Raw genomic sequence first — 27995 nt, 5'->3', positions numbered from 1 at the left:
GCAGAGGTCCCCGCCATCCTTGCCCTCAGGGACACCAAGAGGCTCTGTGGAGAGGTCCAGAACCGAACCATAGGTCCCCCAGGAACAACCACTATTTCTATATTTTACACCAGAAAACAAAACTCCCGGTCACTGAAAGAGATCCCAGTGGGACATGGTGCCACTTTCCTGTTGCCTTCTCACTGCTGTGGTTTCTGCCCTGGCTGGTTTCGATTGCACCCTGCCTTCTGCTGAATTCTGGTTCTAAGGGTTGGGGAGGAGCTATGACCTCCCAGAGGTAGAAAGATCTGGAAGGACTGGGTAGGTAACCTGCCTGTGGTCATAGAGTAGGGAGTGGTTTTGGTCGGTGAACTCATTCTGACAGAGAGTCTCCATCTTCATCAGCCCACTTGGAATATGTGCTTTGACTGATAAATTATCTCTTAGACGCTTGAAAACCACTGAGCTGGCTTACTTACCTGAGGCCCAGAGATAGAGATGCGTAAGATCTGTTTCCTGGCAGGGCTGGACTGAGGTCCTATCCTGGGTCTGTCTGACAGTGTTGTCCTCAGTCCCCACAGTAGGGTCCCCTGGTTTCTGACCTCAGCTATGTCCAGACTTTCCTGGTGACCTTTTACCAAGTACTGCTCTCTCTGGTCTCATTTTCTCCATCTGAACAAGGGGAGAGTTCCAGTGAGCTCTCACCCCCTCTGTGACTTGCCACCAAATCCCTGATTCTGATCACGCCTGTGGGTTGATGACCTGTGCTGCGGGGGCTCGGTCCGAAAGGAATGAGTGGAGATCTGGCCCAATTCTAAACCACAGACAGGTGGCCAAACCCATCCTTCCAGTCATAACCAGCCAGATGAGAGTAGATAGTCCTATAGCTGGGGACACCAACCGTGTCTGTTGACGCCAGGGCCTGCAGCCTCCAGGAGGGCAGACACAGGCTTCCACCCAGGTTATCAAAAGGCCTCTGCGAGGTTGGGGATGTGGAGGGAGGGCAGCACGGGAAGTGGCCAAGCCCTGTGGCCACCCACCAGGAAGGGCTCTGGTTGGCCTGTACCAGGTGAGAAAGTGGGACCAGATAGCATCTGGGCTGCAAGCCTGGGCCCTGTTCTGAGGCTCTTTCTCTCATGGTGGTCAGTACAGCAGCCCAGCTGTTGCCTGAGAAGAATCTGAGACAGAGCTTACTCCCAAAGCTTACCAGACACCCACTCCCCTCTGGACAGGCAGGAAGTGTTATCCCCATCACACAGGGTCACTCTGGAGCTCAAGTGGGAACTGCAGGAGCCCCACAGGCTAACAGACTTTGACCATGCTATCGATTAGCATCCTTCTAGATGGGCATAGTGATGACCAGACCCACCCCCACTGCAGCTGACTCCTCAGTGGGAAGTGTGGCCCTCTGGACAAGCTGCCCAGGTGACTTCAGTACAGTGGGGACGGAGAGGCTTTGGGCGGGTCTCCTGCACCTGAGCTGGCAATCAAAGTAGGACAATCTCAAGACTCCCTCCCATGATGCCTTGCCCCTCACAGTCCCGTGTTTCTTGGTTTATTCTTCATCCATCAATCACTAGACTAGGGCTCTGTCCCTGACGACGACGACGAGCCAGCTATGCTTGCCGTAGTTGTGCTCCCGAGAAAAAGGCTAAGTCCCAGGCATTTGACAGGAACTGGAGCTCCTGGATCAGGGCTCCGTCCTTTCATTTGTGACTAGTTTGTCAAGCTCCCATCCCCCATGTTCACGAGGCAGGACAGCCTCAGAGTGAAGACACCAGTCCAAAGCCACTGCCTCCTGTATGTGGCTGAGGGTGGGGTCTCTGTACAACACCATCCCCCCACCCCAAAAGAAGCTCACCCCACTGTAAGGGACCCAGACTCAGACCTCACATTCAAGAACAGGTCACAGGTGGCTATGAACAAATTTATTTGTTGTTTTTTTTTTACACCTAGAATAAATTATTTAAATTATTTCATAGCAAGGGAGAGGGATAGGTAATTTTTATCAGATATTTTTTTAAAGTCATCTTTTTTTTTAAGATTATGTTTTTGTGTTCTTGAGTTGATGGAGCAACCGTGCCCACAAAGGCAGTGCCCACCCAGGGGCAAAGCAGCCCCTGCCTCTCTGTCTCACGCCTTGGGAGCTCCCTTTCTGTTGACTCAGGAACTTTGTGTGGTGTGGATGAGGAGAGCATTTGGAGATGAGCCGTCGGCTGGTACCCGCCTTAGCTCTAGAATAATTCTGTTTCCTGGAACAAAATTTGAGGGTCTGCCCTAGAGGGAAACAGGAAGTGAGAAAGGAGCTATGCTTGTCATGTGAAACCGTGCCTGAAGCCGTTTGAATGATTGTTTTAATGTTTCTTAAATTCCTTGTTACCTTTGTAAAAAAAAAAAAAAAATTAAAGACATAAAAGTTAAAAAAAATCGATGCAGAAATTGTGCAATGGAAGAATATAACAATCAACACTGGGTGATAATTGCCCCCCTCCCCCCCTGTAATCCCAGCGTTTGGAAGGCTGAGGCAGAAGGATTGAATTTTCAGTCCAGCCTGGACAGAGTGTGAGTCCCTGCCTCAACCAAAATAATAATAAAACACCAAACTCGATGTTGTAATGCATGGAGATTTTCTTTTGTTAATTCGTTCTACAAATACCAATTTAGCAACAGATACCCCTGCTGATAAACTGGCCAGTGAGGTCCCGATACCCTAGTGTTTTTGGTCGTGGTTAGAGAACGTAGGGAATGGAATGAGGTATGAGTGATGGCTGATCTGGAAAAACTGAGGCTTCCTGAAGGAGGAGGGAGATAAACCAAAACCCCACGTGGATGGGTGGCCGTGAACAGCAGCTATACTCCAATTCCCCAGGCTACAAACAAAGGGTGGGCCACCACCCACCAGGGGAGGAGGGATCCCAGCGTCTTCAGAGTTTTAGGCTGGGGCTAATTGCGGTTTCCTGGAAATCCGTTCCAAACCCCCAAGGCTGACCCCAGGAAAGAAGCCCTACAGGAAAAGGGACGAGTGAGAGTATGGGAAATGCGGGCCCCTCCGGGAAGGCCACACCTACCACGCATCTCCACTCCGGAAGTTTGCCGAAACCCCCAAGACCAGCGAAACCAAGTGGGAAGCTCACTTGCCAGTTAATCCATTCAAGCGGGCCCCAGCGTTCTCTGTCGGTGGCAGCCTCCTCCCGCACAGGGCTTTTCACAGAGTGAAAAGGTGCTGTGCTGTGCTGTGGATCCAGCACTAGGCGGGACCAAGGCTCATCACCGTCCCCCGCCCCCTTTGCCCCGGTCCGCCACTGGGAGCTTTGTCGCCAGCCCCGCCCCGAGCAAGGTTTCGATTCTCGCAGCCACCCCACCGGCTACACTGCGGGACAGGGGTTGCCACAGCGAATGGCGAGTGAGACAGCCTGTATGCCGGAGCCCGTCCAGGCCAACGGGGCTTGCCACTGGCGCTGCCCTGAGCACAGCGAACGCCCGGCTGAGCTCTTCTGTCGCCGCTGCAGCCGTTGCGTATGCGCGCTGTGCCCGGTGCTGGGTGCCCACCGCGGCCACCCGGTGGGCCTGGCCCAGGAGGAGGCTGCGAGCGTGCAGGTGGGGAGACGTGGGGCGTGGGGCGTTCACGCAGGTCTGCGTGGGCGGAGATTGAACATAGGAGTAACAACAGAAATAACGGACGAAAGAGCGCTAGGCCAGGCAGGTCTCACTCCCACATCACGTTAGGACTTGGAAACTGTCCCCTAGGTGGTAGACGTAAGGTTTGGAGGCAGAACCCCGTGCAAAGGTAGACCAAGCCACCAGTGAAGTTTTAGAAGACTTGTTGTTGGGAGGCTCAGGCTGATCCTCAGACGTCCTTTACCGCTTCTGCTAGGGCAGCTGCCTGACGCTGCCGCTGCCACCGGCTTAAAGAAAACCTGAGGTTTAGTGAACACAGACAAAGGTTCTGGGACGCTCGCTCGGGCGGCATCAGGGAGTTTGAGGTAGGAAGACTAGAATTTAAGGCTAACCAGTGCTACATAGCAAGAATACGTCAAAAGACCGGACTGGAGCTGTGGGTGTAGAAAAAGAAAAGTCCTCGATTGCGCATCATGAAGCCTAGAAAAGTCTCTGGACACTGGAGTTCATAATAGGCCATTTTCACCTGGAGCCTGTAGGCCTGTATTGCTTTGCAAACTCAATAAGGCCATCTTCCTGCCTTGAATCCGGCTCCTCCCCCTATGCAAACACACCACTGCTCCCCTCTTGCGACATCACAGTCTTCTCTGCAGACAGCCACTGAGTAGGACCCCACCGGGCATGCCTGGCTCTTCAGAAGCGTAAGGCAGGCTAGGCCCAGCCTTCTGTCTTCACAAAGACAATTTTATTATTTCTGTCTCTAAGAGGTCTTTTGCCTGGCCACACCTCATTTATGCTCTCCTTTGACTTCACCACCTGTAACAAGTATAATCTGAAATCAGGCCAATGGGAGCACAGGCTGGCTCGTGGAGTTCTGGGTTCATAAGAAATGTCCCCGCTTCCAGAACCTTCCTTTTGGTACCTGTGAATGACTAATAATGATCCCCAGATGCTGCTACTTGGACATTCAAGGCTATTTTCCAGAGATGTGGCCCAAGTGTCTCCCTCCTTTGTCTGTCTCGGGGTTCCTCATCAGTGCATCCACAGACGCCCTAGCTCTACAAGCTTACAGAGCCATTCACTCATCAAACACCTGTTCAGTGAGGCGGGTCATAGGTCAGATCCTCCTCTTACCTGGACGCATTGCCTGGCTTGTCAGGGGGAGAATGGTAACAGTGCCTTGTGGTAAATACCATAGTAGGAAGCCCAAGGTGGTGGTCAGTGAGGGCCAGAAAAAAAGATTGAACTTGAGGCAGGAAGCCAAGGCAGGAAAGTGTCATTGGGCATGGCCTTGAAGGGTACTGAAGGTTTTCTGGGGTCCCAAGACAGATTCCTATGTTGGATGTGGAGGGTTCAAGCCAGAAGACTGGGGTATTCTTGGGCCACCTTGGGCAGTAGGTGGCTTAGGTGTCACAGGAGATGCGCATGGAGAAGCTAAAACCAAGGCTGACCCCCTTCCCTGCCCCCAGTTCCCTCTTCCAGTAAAGCCATTCACCACGGCCGGCCGCTCCGCTACAGCTTGTTGCATGTGTTGATGGCCAGGCACGAGAATGTCATTCAGTCTCCACAGCGACCCTGTTTGCAGTGAAGGAAATGGGTGTGGGGCACACGGCTGCAGAGGTAGGGCCATGACCTAGCTTTAGTCTAACTCCAGAGCCCACACTCCTGCATGCTTCCTCGGGCTTCCAGCTCTCCTCTGGAAATTGGCATGCCCTGGTAATCCAGTCTCCCACCCCTGCTCCTATGAGGTAGGCCCAGGTGTCAAGTGGAAGACCAGCTGTAAGGAAGGCTAAGGTGGAGAAAGGCCATCGTCGGAGGAAGAAGCCCAAAACAGGCATTCAGTAGAATAGTAACTTCTAAAAAACAGACACATGGAAGGTAGGAGAGAGACACCCAGGCTGGAGGCATCCTGGACAAAGGCTTGAGCAGAGGGCCAGAATCTGCTCACCACCCACATGACTTTGGGCAAGCTACCCACTCTCAGAGCCTCGGGTACCTCTGCTAAAAAGGAATTCAGGGATGGGCCAGTGAGATGTCTCAGCAGGCAAAGGTATCTGCTGCCAAGCCTGACGTCCTGGGTTCAATCCCTGAGACCCATGAGTGGAAAGAGAGAAGGAACTCTGCAGATTGTTCCCTGACCTCCCCACGTATGCTATGGCCCCAGTATGCCCTGCTCCCACCCTATAGATAAAGAAAATGTGATTAAGGAAAACCAGTAAAGGGGAGAGCAAGGACAAGGGCTTGAAAGTGACAGCTTTCCTCTCTCTCTCCTGACCCCCATCGCAGAAACTCTTCCAGGACTGTTTAGAATGTTTGGCAACCAAGAAGCGGCAACACGCTGACAACATAGCCCACTTGGAAGACGCTGGGGAAAAGCTCAAGGCAAGTGCACCCATCTTCCCTTCTCCGTGCAGAGGTCTCCCCTTGTGGAAACCCAGAAAAGCAAGGACTAGCCTCAAAACAGGTGTCAGAGTTGTTGCTGGGGATTGGGGCACCTGCAAGGGGTCCTCTTGGAAAGAATACAAAGTTAGGAATTTCAGTAGAAGATCACAAAGGAAACACGTGTGCAGGTGAGTGGCCCTGAAGGTCGGTTTTACCAGCCTTGTGGAGGCTCATCCTCTGCCCCCCCTTCTTCCACTTTACCAATGCCAGGACTCGATCTTTCCTCAGCAAGACCCAGAGGAACTGGCCCTCCATCCTCCCACACCCCAAACTGCCTTAAGGAACTCAGAATATCTCCCGGGGCAGGCAGACCATTCTTAAGGGGTCTGACCATGAGAAACAGAGTCTAAATATAGTCCATAGATATACACTCTTCAGCTTTACCCCCTATACAATGTTGGTGATTTACTTGCTTACTGGTTTGTTTGGGTTTTTGTTTGTTTGTTTGTTTTTGAGACAGGGTTTCTCCTTGTAGCCCTGGCTGTCCTGGAACTCACTCTGTAGGTCAGTCTGACCTCAAACTCAGAGATCCATCTGCCTCTGCCTCCCAAGTGTTAGGATTAAGGGTTTGCGCCACCACCGCCTGGCACAATATTATTTCTTTCTTTTGTGGTGGTACTACAGATTGGACCCAGGGCTACACATATGGTAGGCAAGTGTTTTTCCACCTAGTCATACATTTCCAGACTTCTCTACTTTATTTGAGGGGCAGGGTGTGTCTGAAAAATGTGAATTTGTTTTTATTAAAATTGAGTCTCTGCAAAGTCTCTTTAAAAAGTACTTTACTGTTGGCATATGTGAATTTACATGACAATGGGCTGCCTATGTATTCAGACATGTATATAATGTATTTGATCATACTCACCCCATTTCCCTCCCTGTTCCCATCCCACTGATTTCCAACTAGCAGTCCTCTGTGTGTATGTGGGTACCGATGAGTTTAATTGGTATTACATAAAAGAAATGAGTGATGGTTATTTATAGGAGCATGGGAAACATTTTTGTTTTGAGAAAGGGTCTTACTAAGCTAATCAAATTAGCCTCAAACTCACTCTATCTCAGGCTGACCTTGAACTCGTGAGCCTCCTGCCTTAGCCTCCTGAGTATTTGGGATTACAGACCTTAACCACAAGAATTGATTGATTGATTGATTGATTGACTGACTGGCTGATTGGCTGATTAAGATGGGGTCTCCATTACATAGGCCAGGATTACTTCAAACTCACAATCCTCCTGCCTCAGCCTTCTAAGTTGTTAGGATAACAGGTATGCAGCACTGCCACCACACGGGAGTGTGGGATTGACTCGCCAGTTCCTGACATCCATTATCGATTAGGGGGCTACATGTCTCGGTGTTTTGGAGATCTTCACAGGTCACATCAGTGGCCCTAGCTTAGCTATTAGTCATGACCCTCCCTCAAGTCTTCAAGAGCAGGACTGGCCAGGCATGGTGGTATACACCTGCAATCCCAGCATGTTCAAGGCAAGATAAACCCAAGTTTGAGGCCATCCTCACCTACTACTGAGTTCCAGGCCAGTACTGAATATGCAAGACCATGTCTCAAGGGAAAAAAAAAAAAGAGTGGCCAGCAAGATGACTCAGTACTTGCTGCCCAAGTTTAATGACCTGAGTTCAAGCCTAGGATCTCATAGGAGAGAACAGACTGCTGAAAGTTGCCCTCTGACACCTACATACATATGTCCTTACACACAGCATACACATGCACTAACAGTAGATAAAAAAGAAGTCTCAAAAAAGCAAGGCGCTGGGCTCAAGGAGATAAATCAGTTCACAAGGACCCGGCAAGTGATCCCAGAAAGTATTCCCCAGACAACAGCAACATGCAGGAGAGTCCAAGGGAGGAGAGAAGCGGGTGTCAGCAACTCTTACATGTTCACTTTGGAACAATTCTAGAGTCACAGGAAGCTGCAAATATCTTGTAAAGAAATGTCCTGTTCCTTCACCTAGGTGACTGGGGGTTCTTTCTTTTTTTTTTTTTTTTTTTTTTTCTTTTTTTTTTTTTAAATATTTTTATGGTTTATTTAACTTTATTTTATGTGCATTGGTGTGAAGGTGTCAGATCCCTGGAACTGTAGTTATAAGACAGTTGTGAGCTGCCATGTGGGTGCTGGGAATTGAACCCGGGTCCTCTGGAAGAGCAGTCAGTACTCTTAACCACTGAGCCATCTCTCCAGCCCCCCTGGGGGTTCTTTCTATGACACATAACTGTCCTTCAGAGCCAAGCATGGAATGTGACAGTGTCTGTGTCAGCCCGGCACATGGGATCTACATGCAGAGCAGGTTCTTTTTAGTATTTATGTACATTGTGTGCGCCTGTGAACCATGTGTCTACATGGTTAGAATTAATATAGCTGATAAGAGATCTTGAAATAATTGATGAACCCTCTTTGCCTTTCCAAAATTATTTAGGCTCTTAAGCTGGGTGCGGGAGCTCACACCTGTAATCCCAGTACTCAGGAGAGTGAAACAGGAGGTTTGGTGCAGGTCTGAGAACAGCCTGAGCTATATAGTGTGTTGCAGGACAGTCTGGCCGTACAATGTGAAATGATTCTGTCTCAGGAAGAAAGAAAAAAGATCCAGGAGGTGCTGTCATTTATAATTCCACAACATAGGTGGCTGAGACCCAAGGGGCACAAGTCTAAGGCTAGTAGTCTGAACAATGTACCTCCATGGTGTTAAGTCTCCTAATCCATGAGCATGGGATGTCCCCTGGTTTATTTGGGTACTTTTAGCAACATATTCAACATATAGTAGTTGAACTCTGTATGTTTCCAATTTGTTTTCATTTGTGTGTATGTGTCTTTGACTTTGTGTCTGCCACATGTATTTGGGTGCCCATGGAGGCCAGAACAGGGCCTTAGATCACTTGGGGCTGAGCTGCCCAAGATGGGTGCTAGAATCCAAATTCAGGACCTCTGCGAGAGCAGCGCTCTACCGCTGAGCCACATCCCCGCTCATTTCCCAGTTCTCACATTGAGACAGGGCCCAAGCGTGCTGGTGAACACGCAGGTGGCAGCTGTGGCAGACAGGGCCACTGTGGATTTAGAGGCCTAACTGAGGAAAGTTTTCTTTGGTATGGAAATGAACCCATGGAGCTTTGTAAACAGATCAATAAAGTTCAGATACGGTCCAAAGTCTATGAAATAGAAGCCAGTGACCCAGCCAATCACCACTCCCTTCCAGGGGACAGTTAAAGTCATGGTTAGCAATCTCCAGCCCACACCCCTCTAAGGCTGTGTGCTTCCCTGCCGCGGCTCTTCAGGGGTCAGGGCGTTCATGTGGCAGGGGTAACCCCACCTCGATGCAGCCCTAGATGTCTCCTCGTGCTAGTACTGAGTATCAGCAACACAACAACACCGTTCTCTCTGAATCGCCCACATTTTGGCCAGCGAAGCTGTTTGGGGAGAGGGTTTTACCAGCCTGTGTCTTGTAGGTTGTCCTTGTGTGTATGTGTACACATGTGTTCATGCAGGTGAGTGTGCATCTGTGTGCCTGTGATCAGGGGGCCAGAGGTCAACTTCAAGTGTCGTATTTTTTTTAAGATTTTATTTATTATGGGTACATAATATGATATGCCATCAGATCTCATTATAGTTGATTGTGAGTCACCGTATCATTGCTGGGAATTGGACTCAGGACCTCCAGAGTCTTTCTGACTCATTCTCTTTTTGTTTGTTTTGTTTGTTGTTTGTTTGTTTGTCTTTTCAAGACAGGGTTTCTCTGGGCAGCCCTGGATGTCTTGGAACTCCCTCTGTGGACCAGGCTGAACTCAGAGATCCACCTGCCTCTGCCACCCAAGTGCTGGGATTAAAGACATGTTCCACTGTGGCCAGTTTGGTTTTTCCTAAGTAGTCTAGGCTGGTCTTGAACTCACTATGTAGACCAGGCTTGAATTTATGATAATCCTCCTGCCTCAGCTTTCTGACTACTGGGATTCCAAACACACACAGAAATGCCTGGTCGGTCTTGAGTCTCAGTTCTCTTGTTTCACCCCCCGAAGTGCTGGGAGTGCAGACATGCGCCACTTAGTCATACTTTGTTACTTTTTTGCTTTCTCTTGTATTTTGAGACAGGGTTTTTCTGTGTAGCCCTGGCTGTCCTGAAACTCACTCTGTAGACCAGGCTGGCCTCCAACTCAGAAATCCACCTGCCTCTGCCTCCCAAGTGCTGGGATCAAAGGTGTGCACCACCACTTCTCCGCATACTTTGATACTTTTATAAATGGGTGGGAAAGTAGGAGAGAGAGAGAGTGGGAGAGAGGGTCTGTGTGGATGAAGACTGCTTGTTGCTTGTTGAAGCAAACATAATAGCAGATTTAGAATGTGCAGTCTGTTAGAACTGAAAGGCCCATAGGAGATGCATGTCTAAGCCAGAGAAAATGGTGCTGCCTGTAGTCCACGCTACATGAGAAGTTGAGGTAGGAGGATTGCTTGAGCCATGGCATTCAAGCCAATGTAGGCAACAGTAATACGCATCTTAAAAAGACAATAAAAAGAGATTACTCCAATAAACAGAAAAACCAAAACACCCAAAAAGCAAAACGAACAAGAACAGTCCTTCAAGTCTACCTGGGTATGGTTGGCCAAACGCTTGGGCTGGGGATATGAACCAGTTGGTCGAGTGCTTGCCTAGTACGCACAGACTACTAGGGTCAACTTCCAGCACCCCACAATCCTCCATAAAACCAGGCATAGCAGCGATGAATGCCTGAAATCCCAGAACTAGGGAAGTAAAGGCAGGCGATTCAAGAATTCAAGGTATCCTCAGCTACAAGTTCAAGGTGAGCCTGCTCTGTGTGAGAGTCTGTCCTAAAAGGGAAGGATATATATATATCCTTCCATATATATATGGAAAGAGAGGCTAGGAAGGGAAGTACTTTATCATGGGTTACATAACAGGAGGGACCTGGGCCACCCGGGAGCACAGAAACACTCTGTGGTTTCAGCTGGAGAGCATGCTCAGTGCAAGGTCGAAGGACCAATGAGGCATTCAGACAGGAAGCCAGCCAGCCTGCCTGCCTGCAGTCAGTATGAGCAGGGTCTCCTGAGCTGAATCTAGAACTACAAGCAGGCGTCTCCTGGGACCTAGGGGAGGGAGGGACTCAATGGGAGTCACCCCTGGGCCATTGCCCTGCTGGGAGAAGCACCCTGCTGCTCCCTCACCCTCTGCCTTCCCTCTAGTTTCTCTTCCTGTTGACCCAAGGAAGTCTGAGAACCTCAGCCTGCAGAGAGCTGAGGAAAGGCAGGAGAGGGACCTGAGGCACAGTCTGGGGCTGGTATCGGACCTGGCTCTGTGCGGTCACGGTCCTTGAGCACTACAGGAATGGAACCAGAACGTGGGTCTGTGGACACGACACACAGGGTGACATTAGCCAACTTTTGCCAGATTGGAAATGAGGCCATGAGGATGTAGCCTTGCTGCTGACCTTGAACATATTACTGACCTCCACCATGCTGCTGGGCAGGCTCAGCCGCTCCTCTGCCCTCTATGCTGGCCATGGCTACCCTAACTAAAATGGCTTGGGAAGGATTGGAGAACTTCTCTTACACCCTGAAAGCACCACTCACAAGAGCCCCCAGTGGGGTTGTTCTAGGGTTGTCCTGTCATGCCCAGCATTCAGGAAGCAGCTTCTTGCCTTCTCCTCACAGCCCCACCCCGCCCCCGGAAGGAAGGTGGGGGTCACAGAACAACCTGTGTCCCACGCACTGAGTCCCTCAGGCTCCCTGAACAAGGCTTCCTGGCCGGTCAAGTTCTTTCTTGCTGGTCGTTCTTAGGCATTTCTCATCCAGACGCCACCAGCCCCACCCAGCCCAGCTCCAAACTCCAAAGTTCAGTGTGGGGATCCGGTTTTCCATGGGACCCAGACTGGCAGCCAACTTCCTTTTCTCTCTGTGTCTCTCTCTGTGCCTCCCTCCCTCCATCTCTCTCTACCTCCTTCCCCATCCCTTTCCCTTCCCTTTCTTCCCTCTGCCCTTTCCTTTCCCTCTCTCCTCTCTTTCCCCCTCTCCCTCTGTCTCTCTACTTTCTCTCCCATCTCCCTCTCCTTCCCTTTTCCCCCTTCCCTCTCTCTTTCTCTGCCTACTCCACCCCTGCATCTCCTACCACCACTCCGCATCCTGTACCTTCTCTGCTGAGACAGTACAGTGCAATGTCCCTCCCTATTTGAGATTTTCTTTGTGACTAAATGGATCTTTGGGACTGCTTGAAACTCAGCTCAGCTGGAAGGAACAATGAATCCCGACGGTGTCTCTACAGAGGCCTGTTAGATTCTTTCCGTTGCCTCTAACACATATTCCTCATTCAAGGCTCTGGGACATGGTCCCTCCCATCCAAGTGCCAACCAGGCCCAAGCTGCCTCCTTTCTGAGATCACACTGAGTCAGTCGCATTCAGTGTGGTATGGCTGTGGACAGGAACACATTTTCTTCCCTCCCCTTGGTCATTCATTAAATATACGTCAGTAGCTAGGTACACGGACCCTCTGCAGCCATGTTACAAATAAGGCCATGGGCGCTCAAGCTGGCTTCAGGACCTAGCTACTGATTAAAGCCTTCTATGAGAGACACATACAAACTCACTTCCCATTTCTTGTCAAACCATAGCTGTCCTATCAAGACAGCACATGGGGACATGTATAATGTCATGTAATCCTCTCACTTGGGAGGCAGTGGCAAGAAGATCTGTGTTTGAGACCATCCTGGGCTACATAAGGGTGACCTTGTCTTAAAAAAAAAGAGGGTACATCTTAGTAGCTAAGGGCTGGCCTGGCCTCTGCAAGGCTCGAGACTCATCCCTAGTACTGGAAAAACAAACAAAAAAAAACAACCCAGTGTCACAGGGAAGCCTTGTTCCTTACAGGACCCACTCTGCTGTGTGGGCTGAAGGCAGTTTGGATGAGGGAAGGAGCTGCTCTACTTTTTAGACTTTATCTTTCCAGATATTTACTGCAGTGTTTCCTGCTTTTTCCATTGTATAAGGAAACATAGGAAGGTATTCTCATTTTTTAATTTAAAATTTTATTCTACATGTATGATGTTATGTCTGCATGTGTGGCTGTACACCACACCACATGTGTGCCTGGTGCTCATGGAAGCTGGAAGAGAACAATAGATTCCCCTGGAAGAGGAGTTACAGGGCTTGTGAGCCATCTTGTGGGTGATGGGAATCGAACTCGGGTCTTCTGATCTCTTTAGCCCTGATACCCTTTCATAGTGACAAATATACATATATAATGCTGACTCTTCAAGTGCCCTTTCTGGGGGCATGACCGACATTCGCCTTGTGTGCAAACATGACCATTATTTATTTCTAGAACTTATTCATATAGCAGCTTCTCAAATAGCAACTCTGGCTGGGTGTGGCAGCACAGCCTGTAATCTCCACATGTGAGAGGCTGAGGTGGTGTGGGGTGTCCAGCTGAGAAGACTGCCCAGACATGGGTTTAAGTCAATAGAAAGTCTTCATTGACTAGCTGGTGACTACCCTAGGTGTTTGGGATCCCAGTGTAGCCCTGAGCCTTTCTCAGGGTGAGCATTTATGTACAACAACAACAACAAAAAAAAAATCTTCTGGGTTGACATACTTCAGTTAACAAGAGTAGTTAGCCTGAAACGGAACTACAGAAGCTAAAAAACAAGGTGAGCTCATTAGAGACTTTCCCAGAACCATGGGCTCTGAAAGATTAGGTCTTTTTCCTCATTTTATCAGGTGGTGCTGTCTATGTGCTGAGTTTTGTGGCCTGGGTGATAATTCCATCACGGAGTCAGTTGTGCTAAGATCTGGGGTCCTGTTACAAAGGCAGGAGGATAGCTGTGAGTTCAAGGCCAGCCTGGGGTATATAGCGAACAGTAGATCAGCCAAGGGACACATCCTATTACAAACAAACAAAGAGCCCCACCTAGCAAGAACAATAAAACCAGGCAGAAGCTGAAAACAGCAGGAGACATGGCTCAGTGGCCAATGACCGGAGTTCTGTCTGTTCCGAGTACCAGAGACTCTGATGTCTTTGTCCCTGACCTGTACTCCTGCTCATGCGTACATACCCACACACGGACATGCACATACTGTAATTTTTAAAAAATTAACTACAAAAGAAAAAGTCCAGGCCATGGTGGCATACACCTTTAATCCCAGCACCTGGGAGGCAGGGGGCAGGTGGATCTTTATGAGTTTGAGACCAGCCTGGTCGACAGAACGAGTTCCAGGACAGCCAGGGCTACTCAGAGAAATCCTGTCTTGAAACTACTTGCCAGGGGCAGGAGAGATGGCACAGCGGTTAAGGGCATTGGCTGCTCTGCCAGAGGACCTGAATTCAGTTCCCAGCAACCACCTGGTGGCTCACAACCATCTGTGATGAGATCTGGCGCCCTCTTCTGGCCTGCAGGCATACACACAGACTGCCACCTTGCTGGACTCAACTCTGTAGGTGTTTTCTGTTCCAGACTTCCTGGTTGGCAAGTGTATTGTCTTCAGTCGACTTTTTTTTTTCCTTTAAGGTTTATGCAGACTCAAGTAAAGCCTGGCTGACACAGAAATTCACGGAACTCAGATTACTCCTGGATGAAGAGGAAGTACTGGCCAAACAATTCATTGATAAGAATACAGAGCTTACCCTCCAGGTGTACAGGGAGCAAGCCGAGTCCTGCAGGAAGCAAATTGAGGCCGTGGATGATTTCTCCACCAGGGTGTGGGTCATGAGCCTGGAGCCCAACCCCATTCAGCTGCTGCAGGTAAAGCAGGACTTCCTGTTCTTACAGCTGCCACGGGCTGCCCACGTGCACCTGGGTCACTGTGGCAACGAACATGATCTTTACACACTGGGGAAGTGCACAGAGATTTCCCTGGCTAGCGTGTAGACTTCACTGCCAGCACGCAGGTGGTCAGGAAAGTATACACTGTTACAATAATTAATATCTATCTTGAACTGTAAATAGTCTTAACAGTACCGTTTCCCAGGGCCCCCAGGCTGCAAGCACTTTGTGAACTGTCTTCGTCAGTTTTATTGTGTGAAGACCCACTATGACCGTGGTCACTGGCCTCCAACTCACAGGAGATCCACCTGCCTCTGACCTCCGAGTGCTGGGATTAAAGGTGTGTGCCACCACTGCCTGGCTGACCATGGCGACTCTTAGAAAAGAAAGCGTTTAACTGGGGCTGGCTGACCGTTTCAGAGGTTTAGCTCCTACTGTCATGACAGCAGGCAGGCAGATGTGGTGCTGGAGAAGTAGCTGAGAGTTCTATAGCAGGAAGAGACTATAAGACACACTGGGCCTGGCTTGAGCATCTGAAATCTCAAAGCTCAACCCCAGTGACATAGTTCCTCCAACAAGGCCATACCTACTCCAATAAGGCCACACCCCCAAATCCCTCTCCAGCAGTGCCACTCCTTGATGATCAAATATGTGAACCTATGGGGCCATTCTTATTCAGCCCAACACACGAATCTTAGCTTAGGTGTTTACTGGAGCTCTGCAGCAAGGCTTCTGGTAGGTGAGATGTGGGGTTAAGGGTCACAGGACTCAGCAGGGCTCACACTCTGGTAGAATCAGAACCTGGACCTGGCCAGGAATGAAGTGTGACTGTAATCCCAGCATCTTGGAGGTAGAGGTAGGAGGATCAGGACTTCAGGGTCAGCCTAGGCTCCACAAAACCCTGTCCCAGGAAAATAAGATAAAACAGAATGGAACCCAGGTCAGCCCTGAGGAAGACCCTCACGGTGACCCGGACTCTAGGGCAATGTCCTGGTCATTCCTCCTTGCTCAGGCCCTCCTAGGGACCCTGTGGGAAGGGAAGGGAAAGGGGAGGAAAGGGGAAGAAGGGCAGGAAGGGTGAAGGGGAACTAACCAACAACTCTATGTGCCTTATATCTCCGGTCGCTGAGCAGCTTCCCCAGGGCACTGCTTTGTGGTACAGCTTGTCCTGACCACGGTGGCCAGGCACAGTGGGGCCTGGCTGGCTGGGTTTCTTCCCGGGTATACAGCGGAGGCTAGATTCAGCTTGCAGCCCCTGGAGCCATCTTGACCCTATGCCCATCTACACAGGCATATGTAGCCACTAAGTCAGAGATGGGACAGCAGATGAGCCCCCCGGAGCTGAGCCACCCTGTGCCCCTGTCCTTCGAGCCCATCAAGAACTTCTTTAAGGAGTTTATGGACGCCATCCGGGACACTTTACAGACACCAATGGACACTCGCCTGAAGGAAAGTGAGTTGCCTAATGACGTACTTGGAGCCCTTACTCCCGACACACTCATTGAGGGACTCGGGGTGGCAGGAGCTGGAGGCAGAGGGTCACGCTGCATTTGGAGCCGGGTGCTGGAGCTTGGGTCACTGTCACCTTTCTGTCCAGTCTGGGACCCCAGCCAATGGAGCAGTATTTCCTACAGTTAGAATGGGTCTCCCCCCATCTAGAGACTCTCCCGAAGATCTCCCCAGAGACTTGTTTCGTGATGACTTCTGTCCCAACAACGTGACAGTCGGAGGTAGCCGACCACTCAAGCCATGCCTTGCCCACATGATGCTGGGCATCATTAGCTGGGCAGTTAGGAGGTCCTGGCTTAGTGTCCACCCCACTCCCACCCCCACCACTTGGAATGGAACCTAGGGCTCGGTAAGCATGCTAATAAGCAAGCTGAGGCAGTCCTCAGCTCTTTTTTTTTCTTTAAATATTTATTTATTTATTATGTATACAATATTCAGTCTGTGTGTATGCCTGAAGGCCAGAAGAGGGCACCAGACCTCATTGTAGATGGTTGTGAGCCACCATGTGGTTGCTGGGAATTGAACTCAGGACCTTTGGAAGAGCAGGCAATGCTCTTAACCACTGAGCCATCTCTCCAGCCCCTCCTCAGCTCTTTTTTATTTTGAGAGAGAGCCCTCCTAAGTTGCTCAGGCTGGCCTTGGCCTTTCAATCTTCCTGACTCAGTCTCCCGAGCAGATTATAGGTGTGTGCCACCATGCCCCATTCCAACCCTTCCTTAACAACTGGTGCCACCTCGGCCTGTCCTGGGCTGGTGTCCTGCTTGCCACTCTCCAGCCACCACTTCTGGGGTCTGCTCACGCCAATGCCTTGCTAGCTCTCACCCCTCCTCTTCTGCCCAGGGCCAGTCACACCCCCGCAGGTGGCTAACACAGCTGTACACACCCAGAGGCCTTTCTACCACCTCCAGCTGGCTCCCCTCCCTGTCACCTCACCTCTGCCCCACTCCTTCTAGGACCTGCCCCATCGCGTGCCTGGGGCCTCACGAGACGGCTGCAGGAGCCCCTCCTCAACCGCAGTACCCATCTGGGGTCCAGCCCTGAAGTGCCCACAAAGCCTGTGGAGAACTCAGAAGTCCCTGGCACTGATCCCCTCAGCTGTGGTGGCAATTCGCTCTCCACATTGGCTGTGTGCCTGTCCTGTGTTGCTGTTTCCGTGGCTCCCCCAGTCCTCTGAGGGGAAAACAGACAGCATGTGTTTGGGGGCCACAGGAACTGTTGTGAGGCAAAATAAAGCCGGAGGAGACAGAGATGAGGAACCTTTCGTAGCAGGCTCTGAGGAGGCCTCTCTAGGAAGGTCCTGAGGCAAACTGGAGTGGCATTCTGTAGGCCCTGGAGTTCTAAGGACAGGAGCACAGGGGTGACACACAGCTCTGAAGTCATTCTGCCACCTTGTCCAGAGGTTTTCTTGTTTGCACATCTGTATGATGGAGCTCCTGTTGGGAGGCTGCCGTCCAGGGTCGGATACAATGCGCTCCGCCTGTGTTCTCTGTTCTCACGGATGCCCCTGTTCCTGGGGAAATGTGCTCTCGGCAGAAGGAAAAACAAACACCAAGGCCTACGGTGAAGTGAGAGCCAGCTGGTCACGCTGCAGGACAGTAAAAGTCTTAGCTCACAGGAATGGGCATAGAGTAAGGAGAGCTGGGGTGGGGAGAACCAGGCGTATCTTCCTTTGGTTTCTATTGCTGTGATAAACACTAGACCAGAAGCAACTTGGGGGAGGGAAGGGTTTATTTCACATTACAGTTAATAGGCCATCACTGAGGGAAACCAGGGCAGGAACTGATGCAGAGACTGTGGAGGAACACTGCTTACTGCCTGGCTCCCCATCTCTTGCTCAGCCTGCTTTCTTATGCCACCCTGGTCTGCCTGCCCAGGGGTAGCATCACCCACAGTGGGCTGGGTGATTCTGCATCAATCATTGGTCAAGAAAACTGTCCTCCAGTGCCAGGCATGGTGGCACATACCTTCAATCCCAGCACTCGGGGTGTGTGTGTGGGGGGGAGGGGCAGAGGCAGACAGATGGCTGTGAGTTTGAGGCCATCCTGCTCTACCTAGCAAGTTCTGGGACAGCCAGGGATAAAAAAAAAAAAAAAAAAAAAACCCGTCTCAAAACAAAACAAACAAAAAAAGGGGGGAGGGAAAAAAAGACACACACACACACACACACACAAAAAAAATGTCCTACAAACTGCTCTACCGGCCAATCTGATGGCGGCATTTTCTCAGCTGAGGCTCCTCTTCCCAAATAACTGTATCTTAAGTCAACATGACAAAAAATAACCAGGATAAGAAGGGGCTCAGGGCTTGGGCAAAAAGTATCTTTTTCTAAGTTTGCACATGATTCTTGGGAGACTTTGGTGTGTTTGTCTGTGCTGCCTGCATGAGCTCCAGATGTTCACATCTCACAACTGGAATCCCTTACAGACATAAACTGCCAGCTCTCGGGATCGTCCAGCACCAAGCCAGGCACCCTGTTGAAAATCAGCCCTTCACCTGAGAGATCACTCTTCCTGAAATGTAAGACTGGGAATAGGGGAGGGAGGTTGGGTGAGGAGCAAAGGCGGAAGGACTGGAAATGAGCCTGCCCCCACCCCAGCACTCTTTCTTACTGTTTAGCAAACTTGTTTTCAAAACATTTTTGCTGGGTGTGGTTCCACACTTTTTTGTTTTTTGTTTTTTCAAGACAGGGGTTCTCTGTGTAGCCCTGGCTGTCCTGTCCTGGAATTTACTTTGTAGATCAAGCTGTCCTTGAACTCAAGATTCACCTGCCTTTACCTCCAAAGTACTGGGATTAAAGGTAAAAACCACCAAGGCTTTGTCCACACAATTTTTAATCCCAGTACTCAGAGGTTTAGGAAGGAAGATCTCAAGTTCTGGATTAACCTCGGCTAATTGAGGTGCCTATTAAAATATCAAAGTGGGGGATGGGGGCTGGAGAGATGGCTCAGGGGTTAGGAGCACTGGCTGCTCTTCCAGAGGACCTGGGTTCAATTTCCAACACCCATATGGCAGCTCACAACTGTCTGTAACTCCAGGAGATCTGACAGCTTCACATCAATGCACATAAAATAAAGTAAAATAAATTTAAAAATAAATAAACTAAAATAAAATATCAAAGCGGATACTAGCTGCCAGGTTCTTCCAGCATGCCTCAGTCCCTCCCTGTTACAGGGTATGGCAGGCATACCCTGCCCCCTAAACTTCTTCAGCCCAAGGGCTGAGTTTCTGTCCCCCCCTGTATATAATTCCCCATACAATCCAGCCATTTTGGTTACCTACCCTTTGGGCCTATGCTTTATTCTCTTGGCCAGTCACTTGGCCCAGGCCACCCTTCATGGTCAGGGACTCCTCTCCCCTTGCCCAGCTAAATTTGCTGAATTAGTAAAGGCGTGGATAAATATGCCTTATTTTCTGTATATCTTCAGGAGTAATTTCTCAAAACGGAAAAACGGAATCACTGAGCACATATTTTCTTTTTCTTTCTTTCTTTCTTTCTTTCTTTCTTTCTTTCTTTCTTTCTTTCCTTTCTCTCTCTCTCTCTCTCTCTCTCTCTCTCTCTCTCTCTCTCTCTCTCTCTCTCTCTCTCTCTCTCTCTCTCTCTCTCTCTATTTCTTTCTTTCTTTTCTGGTTTTTTGAGACAGGGTTTCACTGTGTAGCTTTGGAGCCTGTCCTGGAACTAGCTCTTGTAGACCAGGCTGGTTTTGAACTCACAGAGATCTACCTGCCTCTGCCTCCCAAATGCTGGGATTAAAGATGTGTGCCACCACCGTCCAGCCTTGAACACATATTTTTAAAAGAAATGTTTGGGGCTGGAGAGATGGCTCGGTGGTTAAGAGCACTGGCTGCTCTTCCAGAGGTCCTGAGTTCGATTCCAGCACCCATATGGTGACTCACAACCATCTGTAATGAGATCTGATGCCCTCTTCTGGCCTGCAGACATACAGACAGACAAAGCAGTCATGCATTAAAAATTATACATAAATAAATAGAAAAAAAGAAATGTTTGGCTACCTGTGATGGCTCATGCAGGAGGGTCACGAGTTCGAGGCCAGCCTGAAATACAGATTTTAAAAGAAGAAGAAAAAGAAACATTTGAAAAAAATGCATTCAAAAAAAGTACACAAAACAAACGGTACAACTGAACAATTCCTGTAAAAGTAAACATTACTTTACCTCCTTCAGATCAAGAAGTTGAAACTTCTAGAAGACTTTCTCATGATCCCTCATTTATTATGCCAAAAGGATGGCTGTTGTAATTTCTAACTCTTTAACTTAGAGAAACTCGAACCAGAGATGGCTCAGTGTTAAAGAGCATTTGCAGCTCTCATTCTGGACACCAGGTTCAGTTCCCAGCTCCCGGAGGCTCCAGTGCATGGCATCTGGCTCCCTCTTCTGGCAGATACCTGTACTGCACACGTCACACTGTGATGGACTCGGGTCCATAAGTTAAAAACACACACAAAGTAGGATCACCACTGAAACACGTTTGATATGGTTCAAGAATATGCCGGCAGGTTTTAAAAGGCAGATTGCCTAAGAGTATGCGTGGTATGATACCAATATTAGGGCCAAGCATAACCCTCAAAATTAAATAATAAAAGGAACATGCAACCGAATCCTAATAGTTATGGGATTTTCTATCTTATTTTTGTTTTTGAGACAGGGTCTCTTTGTGTAGCCCTAGCTGTCCAGGAACATGCTATGGAGACCTCCCTATTTGACCTCAAACTCACAGAACTGCCACCTCTTGCCTCCCAAGTGTTAGGATTAAGGGCTTCCTCGGCAGTAAGATTTTTGTTTGTTTTGTTTTTTCAAGACAGGGTTTCTCTGTGTAGCCTTGGCTGTCCTGGAACGCAAGTTGTTGTTGTTGTTGTTGTTGTTGTTTTTGAAAAACAGGCTCTCTTGAACTCACAGAGATCCGCCCGCCTCTGCCTCCGGAGTGCTGGGATTTAAGACATGCGCCTCCTGGCTGACTTTTTTTTTTTTTTTTTTTTTTTTTTTTTTTTTTAGCAGTAAATAGAGCGTGTGATAAGTCTATCTTTTCCTCTTGTCTGGCCCAAGAGGCTGGGGGGGGGGGGGGGGGGGGGGCGGGTATCGGGACAGCAAAAGCGGGGGAGGTGGGCGTGGCCCCTACGGCCCCGCCCACAATTCCTCGTCCGGACCCTCCCTCCGCCAGGGCGCGCAGGGTCGGAGGGCCCGAGATAGGCGGGGCCGCCCCTCTGACCTTCGTCTTTTCCGCCCTCCGCAGACGCCCGCACGCCCACACTGGACCCGGACACCATGCACTCTCGTCTGCGGCTGTCGACGGATGGACTGACCGTCCGCTGCGCGCTGCTGGGCCGCTTGGGGCCGCGCCCCGCGCCCCGGTTCGACGCTCTGCGTCAGGTGCTGGGACGCGACGGCTTCGCTGCCGGCCGCCACTACTGGGAGGTGGACGTGCAGGAGGCCGGCGTGGGCTGGTGGGTGGGCGCGGCCTACCCGTCGCTGCGACGCCGCGGGTCCTCGGCCGCCTCCCGCCTTGGCTGCAACCGCGAGTCGTGGTGCGTGAAGCGCTACGACCTCGAGTACTGGGCTTTCCACGATTGCCAGCGAAGCCGCCTGCGGCCCCGCCGCGACCCCCACCGGATCGGCGTCTTCCTGGACTACGAAGCGGGCTTGCTGGCCTTCTACGACGTGGGCGGTGGCATGAGCCACTTGCACACCTTCCACGCCACCTTCCAGGAACCGCTCTACCCGGCCCTGCGCCTCTGGGAGGGGGCCATCAGCATCCCCCGGTTGCCCTAGGCGACCGTGCTTCCTTTCCTAGGCTGGTCTACAGGCTCTGCCCACGCAACCCCGGCGCTGCCTGTGTCTGGGACACCGTCATGCAGCGCCAAGAACCTCCTGGCACACAGCAGGCACACAGTAATTTTCATTGAAAGATTCCCGGCAGAGGCACTGCATCTCCTTAAAGGTCCCATGGGAGTCACCTGCTCTACAGCCACTTAACTTTGTCCCAGCCACCTTGAGCCAGAGAACCCGAGATGGTTTCTAGTCTCCCGCTCCTCTCGCATCTTCATCTTCTACACTTAAACAAGGGTGAACGACCTGAAACCTAGCCCCGCCTCTTGGGATTAGAAGGGGGTTCTCAAAGAGGTACAAGAAAAAAATCAGGAAGGCCTTCTTAGCGTCCCGGCTTTTCTGGCCTGCTCTTTGAGCTGCTGAAAGTCTGTTCAGACATTCTTCAGGCAGAAGCTAGTTCACAGTTTTGCCTCTTTAAATGGTTGTGCGTCCCAACATAAATAGGAAAACCATCTCTTTGCCTGTCTCACTCCTCGGGCTTATCTGCCTCAAGAAGCCCCCCACCCCAAAAAAATGAGACTTGCAAATATAGGACCTGTCATTCCAGCTGCTTTCTAAGGACATCAAAAATGGTTCAGAAAGTCCCCTTCCAGGCAATAAATGAGTGATCAGTTGGCTGCTACTCACAGAAGGGAATACTGAGGATGGCTCCAAGGTGAATTTGACGGGACATAGCTAACATGGGAGATGTACACTTGATGCTACATCTTCTTCATCCACAAAAGACCAAGAGCTTTTCCCACACACACCACTGCAGGGGCCAAGCCAGGCATCTCTTAACAATTGTTAGGTGTTATCACGTGTAGTTGTCCACTGCACACTTGATCCTTACAGTCCTCCAAAGTGGGACATGAGCCCATCGTCCACGCAGCAGAATTGGTACGCTTGAGTCAGGTGACTGACTGCCCAAGATAACGGAACCAGTTGCAGTCTGGGTCTGTGCTTCCAGCAGGTGCTGTTGTAGACTCGGCAGCCCAACTCCCTGTTGGCAGTGCCCCCTCAGCTTTTTCACCTGCTTCCTTGGGCCAAATCGGCCTCTAGATTACCTCCGCTGGTCTCTGAGACAGGTTTCCTACCCTTCATAGTGTTCTGAGTATAAAGCAGAAAGACTGGGCTGGGCCAAGGTTTGTGCTGGCCAGAAGCCTAGTTTCTCATCAGCTGTGTGGCCTCGGGCAAGACACTTTCTTCTCATGGCCCCCATCTGTGAAATGCCGGTCAGTGCCAGAAGACTCAAGCGAGCCAAAGCTAGTGAACTTGCCTAATAACTACTTTGTATCAGGTTAGGATCTGTTAACATCTCCAACAGAGTCTCCCCTGTACCTCCTCACAGTGCAGGACCATTGATACCCAGCAGCTGGGTGGCAGCCTCTGGGGCTGCCCTAATACTCTCAGGGCAGTTTTCCACGTTCTTGAAGATAGAAGGCATCTGTCTTGATGCTCTTGGTTTTTTAGAATTTACCTCAAAGGTAAACCACAAATTGTTTTCCCATGGTGCGTGGGCTAGAACCAGTGGCCTTGCACATCCCAGGTGTGTGCTCCGCGGAGCTATACTCTGGCCCCAGCGGGTGTTTGTTTGTAGGAAAAAGGCTTAGTCCAGGCCAGCCCCGAGGGAAATGGAGGACAGACACCTGTCTCAAATGTCCAGCTACAAGGGCCTGACCGTGTGGGACATAAGATTCCTGAGACTGGGCTCAGCAGGGACTGACTCTTAAGGGGGTTCTCAGACCTGGGGCCGGCTGCTGTGATTTCTGGATACTACCTCCCAGAGAGGGTCCATGTATCATTTCCTTTGGGCACATGGTTTCAATCCATGTTGGCTAGTGACAACCATATTTGTAAATGACAAGTTCTCTAATAATATGCATCGTGTAATAAAATACGAATGCTCTCCAGTGTAACTATGTTCTTCATTGGGAGTCAAGCACCTAGCATAGAGGCCAGGATAAGACCTCATTCACCTGCCATCCCATCATAGTTTTCTTGCAATAGTCACCCAGTGATGGGGAGCTCACCACTCATGAAGGTAACCAAGTTCTTTTTAACATTCAGTTTGAGGGGGCAGAGGGGCCTTCAGTCCCATGGTGCACATGTGGATGTCAGGGGATAACTGGTGGAAATGGGGATTGAACTCGGTGTCAGGATGACGACAACCACCAACCTCTGAGCCATCCCAATGGCTCCTAAATTTTCATGGATGCAACCCAACGCTCAGCTGTATAGCCACCCTTTAGCACCACGGAAGCCTCGGGTGGTCTCTAGCCTTTAGGGAATTCAGAGGTTCTTTTGCCTACATCTCTTCTGCCCCAAATTCTACTTTGTCGGTGACATTGACCTCTGGTAACCCCATACAGGTGTTGCTAGTGGACAGAAGCATTTGGTGTTGTGAGGGAAAGTCTTCACAAGACAGCACCGTGTTTATGATAGGGAGTGACTGAGGAGGGTCCAGGCTGGAGTCCATCATGTTCTGATCAGAAGTTTTCTAGGGCGGATGAGGGGGGGAGGCTGGTGAGATGATTCAGCAGGTCAAAGGTGCTTGCCTTCAAGCCCGACATCCGAATTCAACCCTGAGGAGGGCCCACGTAGTGGAAAGAGAGAAGCAGCTCCTAAAACTTGTCCTCTGACTGCCAGAGTGCACATCCACCCATACATGTGCACACAACAAGCGTAGAGCGATGTCTCGGAGGTTAAGAGAACTGGCTGCTCTTGGAGATGACCCGAGTTCAGTTTCCACCAGTCACATGGTAGCTCACAACTGTACCTGTTTCACGAGACTGAACACTCCTCTGGCTCCTGTGGTACCAGACACACATGTAGTGCAGACATACATGCAGACACAGCCATACACATAAAATAAATGTAGGAAAGAAAAACACTTCCTGGAGAACCTGGAAGGCTAAGCCCCCCTTCCCCACGGGCTGCTTCTCTCAAATCACTTCCCGACACTGGGAATTTCCCAAGCTTGCAGTTCATCCCTCAGTCATTGCTCAGTGTACAAGGCTTAAACTGGTTGTAACTTCTGGGAGGCATTCCCGGGTCAGTGCCCCCCCACCCCGCCCTTTCCAGTGAAGGTCAGCTCAGTGGATTCTGTCTGTGGAAGTGTCACGGGCACAGCATGGTACAGTCCACCTGCAAGTACTTTTTATGTCTTCCAACTGTGACCGGGCTGGGAATGTGCCTAGATCCCAGGCTGGCTACAAACCAGAGCACCCCAGAAGTTAGTGCAGGTTCCGAGAAAGGGAGTCCTAATTCACACATAAGCTGCTCAGAGCTAACTATGCACCAAGAAGACTTGAATATACACCTTTCAATAGTATTGATGCAGCAAATAAGGTTAGATTGGGCCTGGAGAGGTCATGGCTCAGAGGTTACGAGCTCAAACTGCTCTTGCAGAGGATCTAAGTTTGGGAACCAGCACCCATATCAGGCAGCTCACAACTGCTTATAACTCCAGCTCCAGGGGATCTGACACCCTGGTCCTCTGTAGGCAGGTGTGCGTGCACCTTAACAATAAGGTCAAATACCCCTGGCTCTGGGATCTGACACCCCTGGCCTCTGCAGGCAGGCAGGCAGGCACACACGCACCTTAACAAAATAAGGCCAAATACCCCTGGCCTCTGTAGGCAGGCATGTGTGCATGCATGCACGCACACACACACACCTTAACAAAATAAGGTCAAATACTCTTAGGCTCTGTAGGCAGGCACACACACACACAAGCACACACACATGTGCACCCTCTCCCCTTAACCAAATAAGGCCAAATAAGTATAAACACAAAAATTAAGAACTAGTAAAGGGAACTGGAGTGTTGGAGCACACACAAGTGAGCCCATTCCACCTTCTCTAAAGGTCAGAGAGTTTGAGCTTATTTTTGCTCTCTTAATGTTAACAGGTGTGGCTACAAACGAGCGATTCCAGCCTAGGGTGTGGTTAATTAGTATTTTGACTGTTGAAGGAGATCTGCTCCACCTGGACCAAAGGTTGGAGAATTCAAGTCGATTCCTTGTGTCATGCTAATGAAGTCTGTTGACCCCCCTTCCCCTTTTATAGTGAAGCACATAAGCAAGCATAATGAAGAATAAATCAGGGGGATTCAGTATTTACTGAATGTCCCTTCTAATGCTGTCCTGTTTCTCTTATTTCTCCGACATCTCTGTTCCTTCAGGGGCTAGAGAGATGGGTCAGCGGTTAAGAGCATTGCCTGCTCTTCCAAAGGTCCTGAGTTCAATTCCCAGCAACCACATGGTGGCTCACAACCATCTGTAATGAGATCTGGTGCCCTGTTCTGGCCTGCAAGCAGACACACAGACAGAATATTGTATACATAATAAATAAATAAATATTTTTAAAAAATGCCTAATTATTCTAATCCTCACGCTCCTACCCTGGAACGGTCAAGTTTTGCCGAAGCTAGTTTTCGACACCGGAGAGATGACTTGAGGTTAAAAGCATTCACTGCTCTTTCTGAGAGGACCCGGGTTCAATTCCCAGCAGCCACATGGCACCTCACAACTGTCTGTAACTCCAATTCCAGGGAATCCAAGACCCTCACACAGACATACGTGCCATTAGTGCCAATGCACACACACATAACATCTTTAATCCCAGCACTGGGGAAGCAGAGGCAGGTGGATCTCTGAGTTCAAAGCCAGCCCCGTACACCATGAGTTCCAGAGCTATACAGAGGAACCCTGTCTGGAAACACCAAAACACACACACACACCCCACCTTGAAAAGAAGCGGCTGAAGAGATGTCTCAGCGGTTAAGAGCCGTTTCTGCTCTTGCAGAGAAATCCTGGGTTCAGTTCCCATCATGTATGTAGAGGCTCACAACCAATTCCAGTAAGGGGATCTGATGCCCTCTTCTGACTTCCATTGGTATTGTACACATATACATACACAGAGAATAAAGATAACCCTTTAAAGAGAGAAAGGCCCTTGCTGCTTAAACACTGGGGCCTGAGTTCGGATCTCGGCACCCAAGCAAAAAGCCAGGCCTGGCAGAGACAGACTTTTGGAGCCTGCTGGATGCTTATACAGCCAATGCTGCCCCGGATAAAGTGGACAGTGATGAAGCAGGACACTGACCTCTGCAAACACACACAAATACACAAAATGGGAGGGGGTGACTAACGGGCCAGCGATACAGGTCAGCTGGTAAAGGAGACCGCTGCCAGGCCTGATGGCCTCAGTTTGATCCTTGGGACCAACATGGCAGAAGGGAGACCTGACTCCCACAGCCATTCTTTGTAATTTGTGCACACACACAAACACACACATGTTTTCATAAATAAACGAGGGCCAAGTGTGATGGCGCACACCTTTAATCTCGGCCCTCGGGAGGCAGAGGCAGGCAGATGTCGGAGTTTGAGTCCAGTCTGGTCTACAGAGCAAGTGCCGGGTCAGACGGGGATATAGAGTGAGATCTTGTCTCAGAAAAATAAAAAACAAACAAACAAAAAAAGTAGATTTTTAAAAAATAAAATGTAGACAAGAAGATACTTGAAAAGAACAAAATGATTAATGCCAGCACTGATTCAGCAAAGAACAAAGTGCAATGTGACAATGAACCTCTATAAAAAGTTCACCCAGCTTAAAGAAGTTGAACAGTGGAGGCTTTGTGCCTGGGTTGTCATCTGTCACCTGTGACAAGACACTGGGGATTATGGCAGAGATGATTTCTGCAGCCCCCTCACACTTAAGGCATGCAAGCTCCACGCCCCACACCGCCACCCCTTACCCAGACTGTTCCTCCCTGCTCACACCCCTTTCTAACGGTCGCCTCAGCAACCAAGTAAACCGTGGTGTAGCGTGCATTGCCCTGAATAAGGCTGT

At 50.0% G+C, this 27995-nt stretch overlaps 1 protein-coding gene across 1 annotated transcript; it reads left to right on the top strand.

Moving 5' to 3' along the window:
• The first annotated feature begins 3311 nt into the window (after window positions 1–3311).
• On the top strand, window positions 3312–24058 carry Trim14 (tripartite motif containing 14). The gene is made up of 6 exons (XM_038347684.2): window positions 3312–3576; window positions 5884–5979; window positions 14556–14789; window positions 16101–16263; window positions 18744–18836; window positions 21568–24058. Exons 1-6 carry the CDS (start codon window positions 3376–3378, stop codon window positions 22101–22103), a joined length of 1323 nt encoding a protein of 440 aa, XP_038203612.1. The 5' UTR covers window positions 3312–3375; the 3' UTR covers window positions 22104–24058.
• The last annotated feature ends 3937 nt before the right edge of the window (window positions 24059–27995 follow it).

This window comes from Arvicola amphibius, chromosome 11 (genome assembly GCF_903992535.2).
Source record: "Arvicola amphibius chromosome 11, mArvAmp1.2, whole genome shotgun sequence".
NCBI classification, from domain to species: Eukaryota; Metazoa; Chordata; class Mammalia; order Rodentia; family Cricetidae; genus Arvicola; species Arvicola amphibius.
The sequence above is the reverse complement of the archived record's forward strand: the minus strand, read 5'-3'. Positions and strand labels throughout refer to the sequence as shown.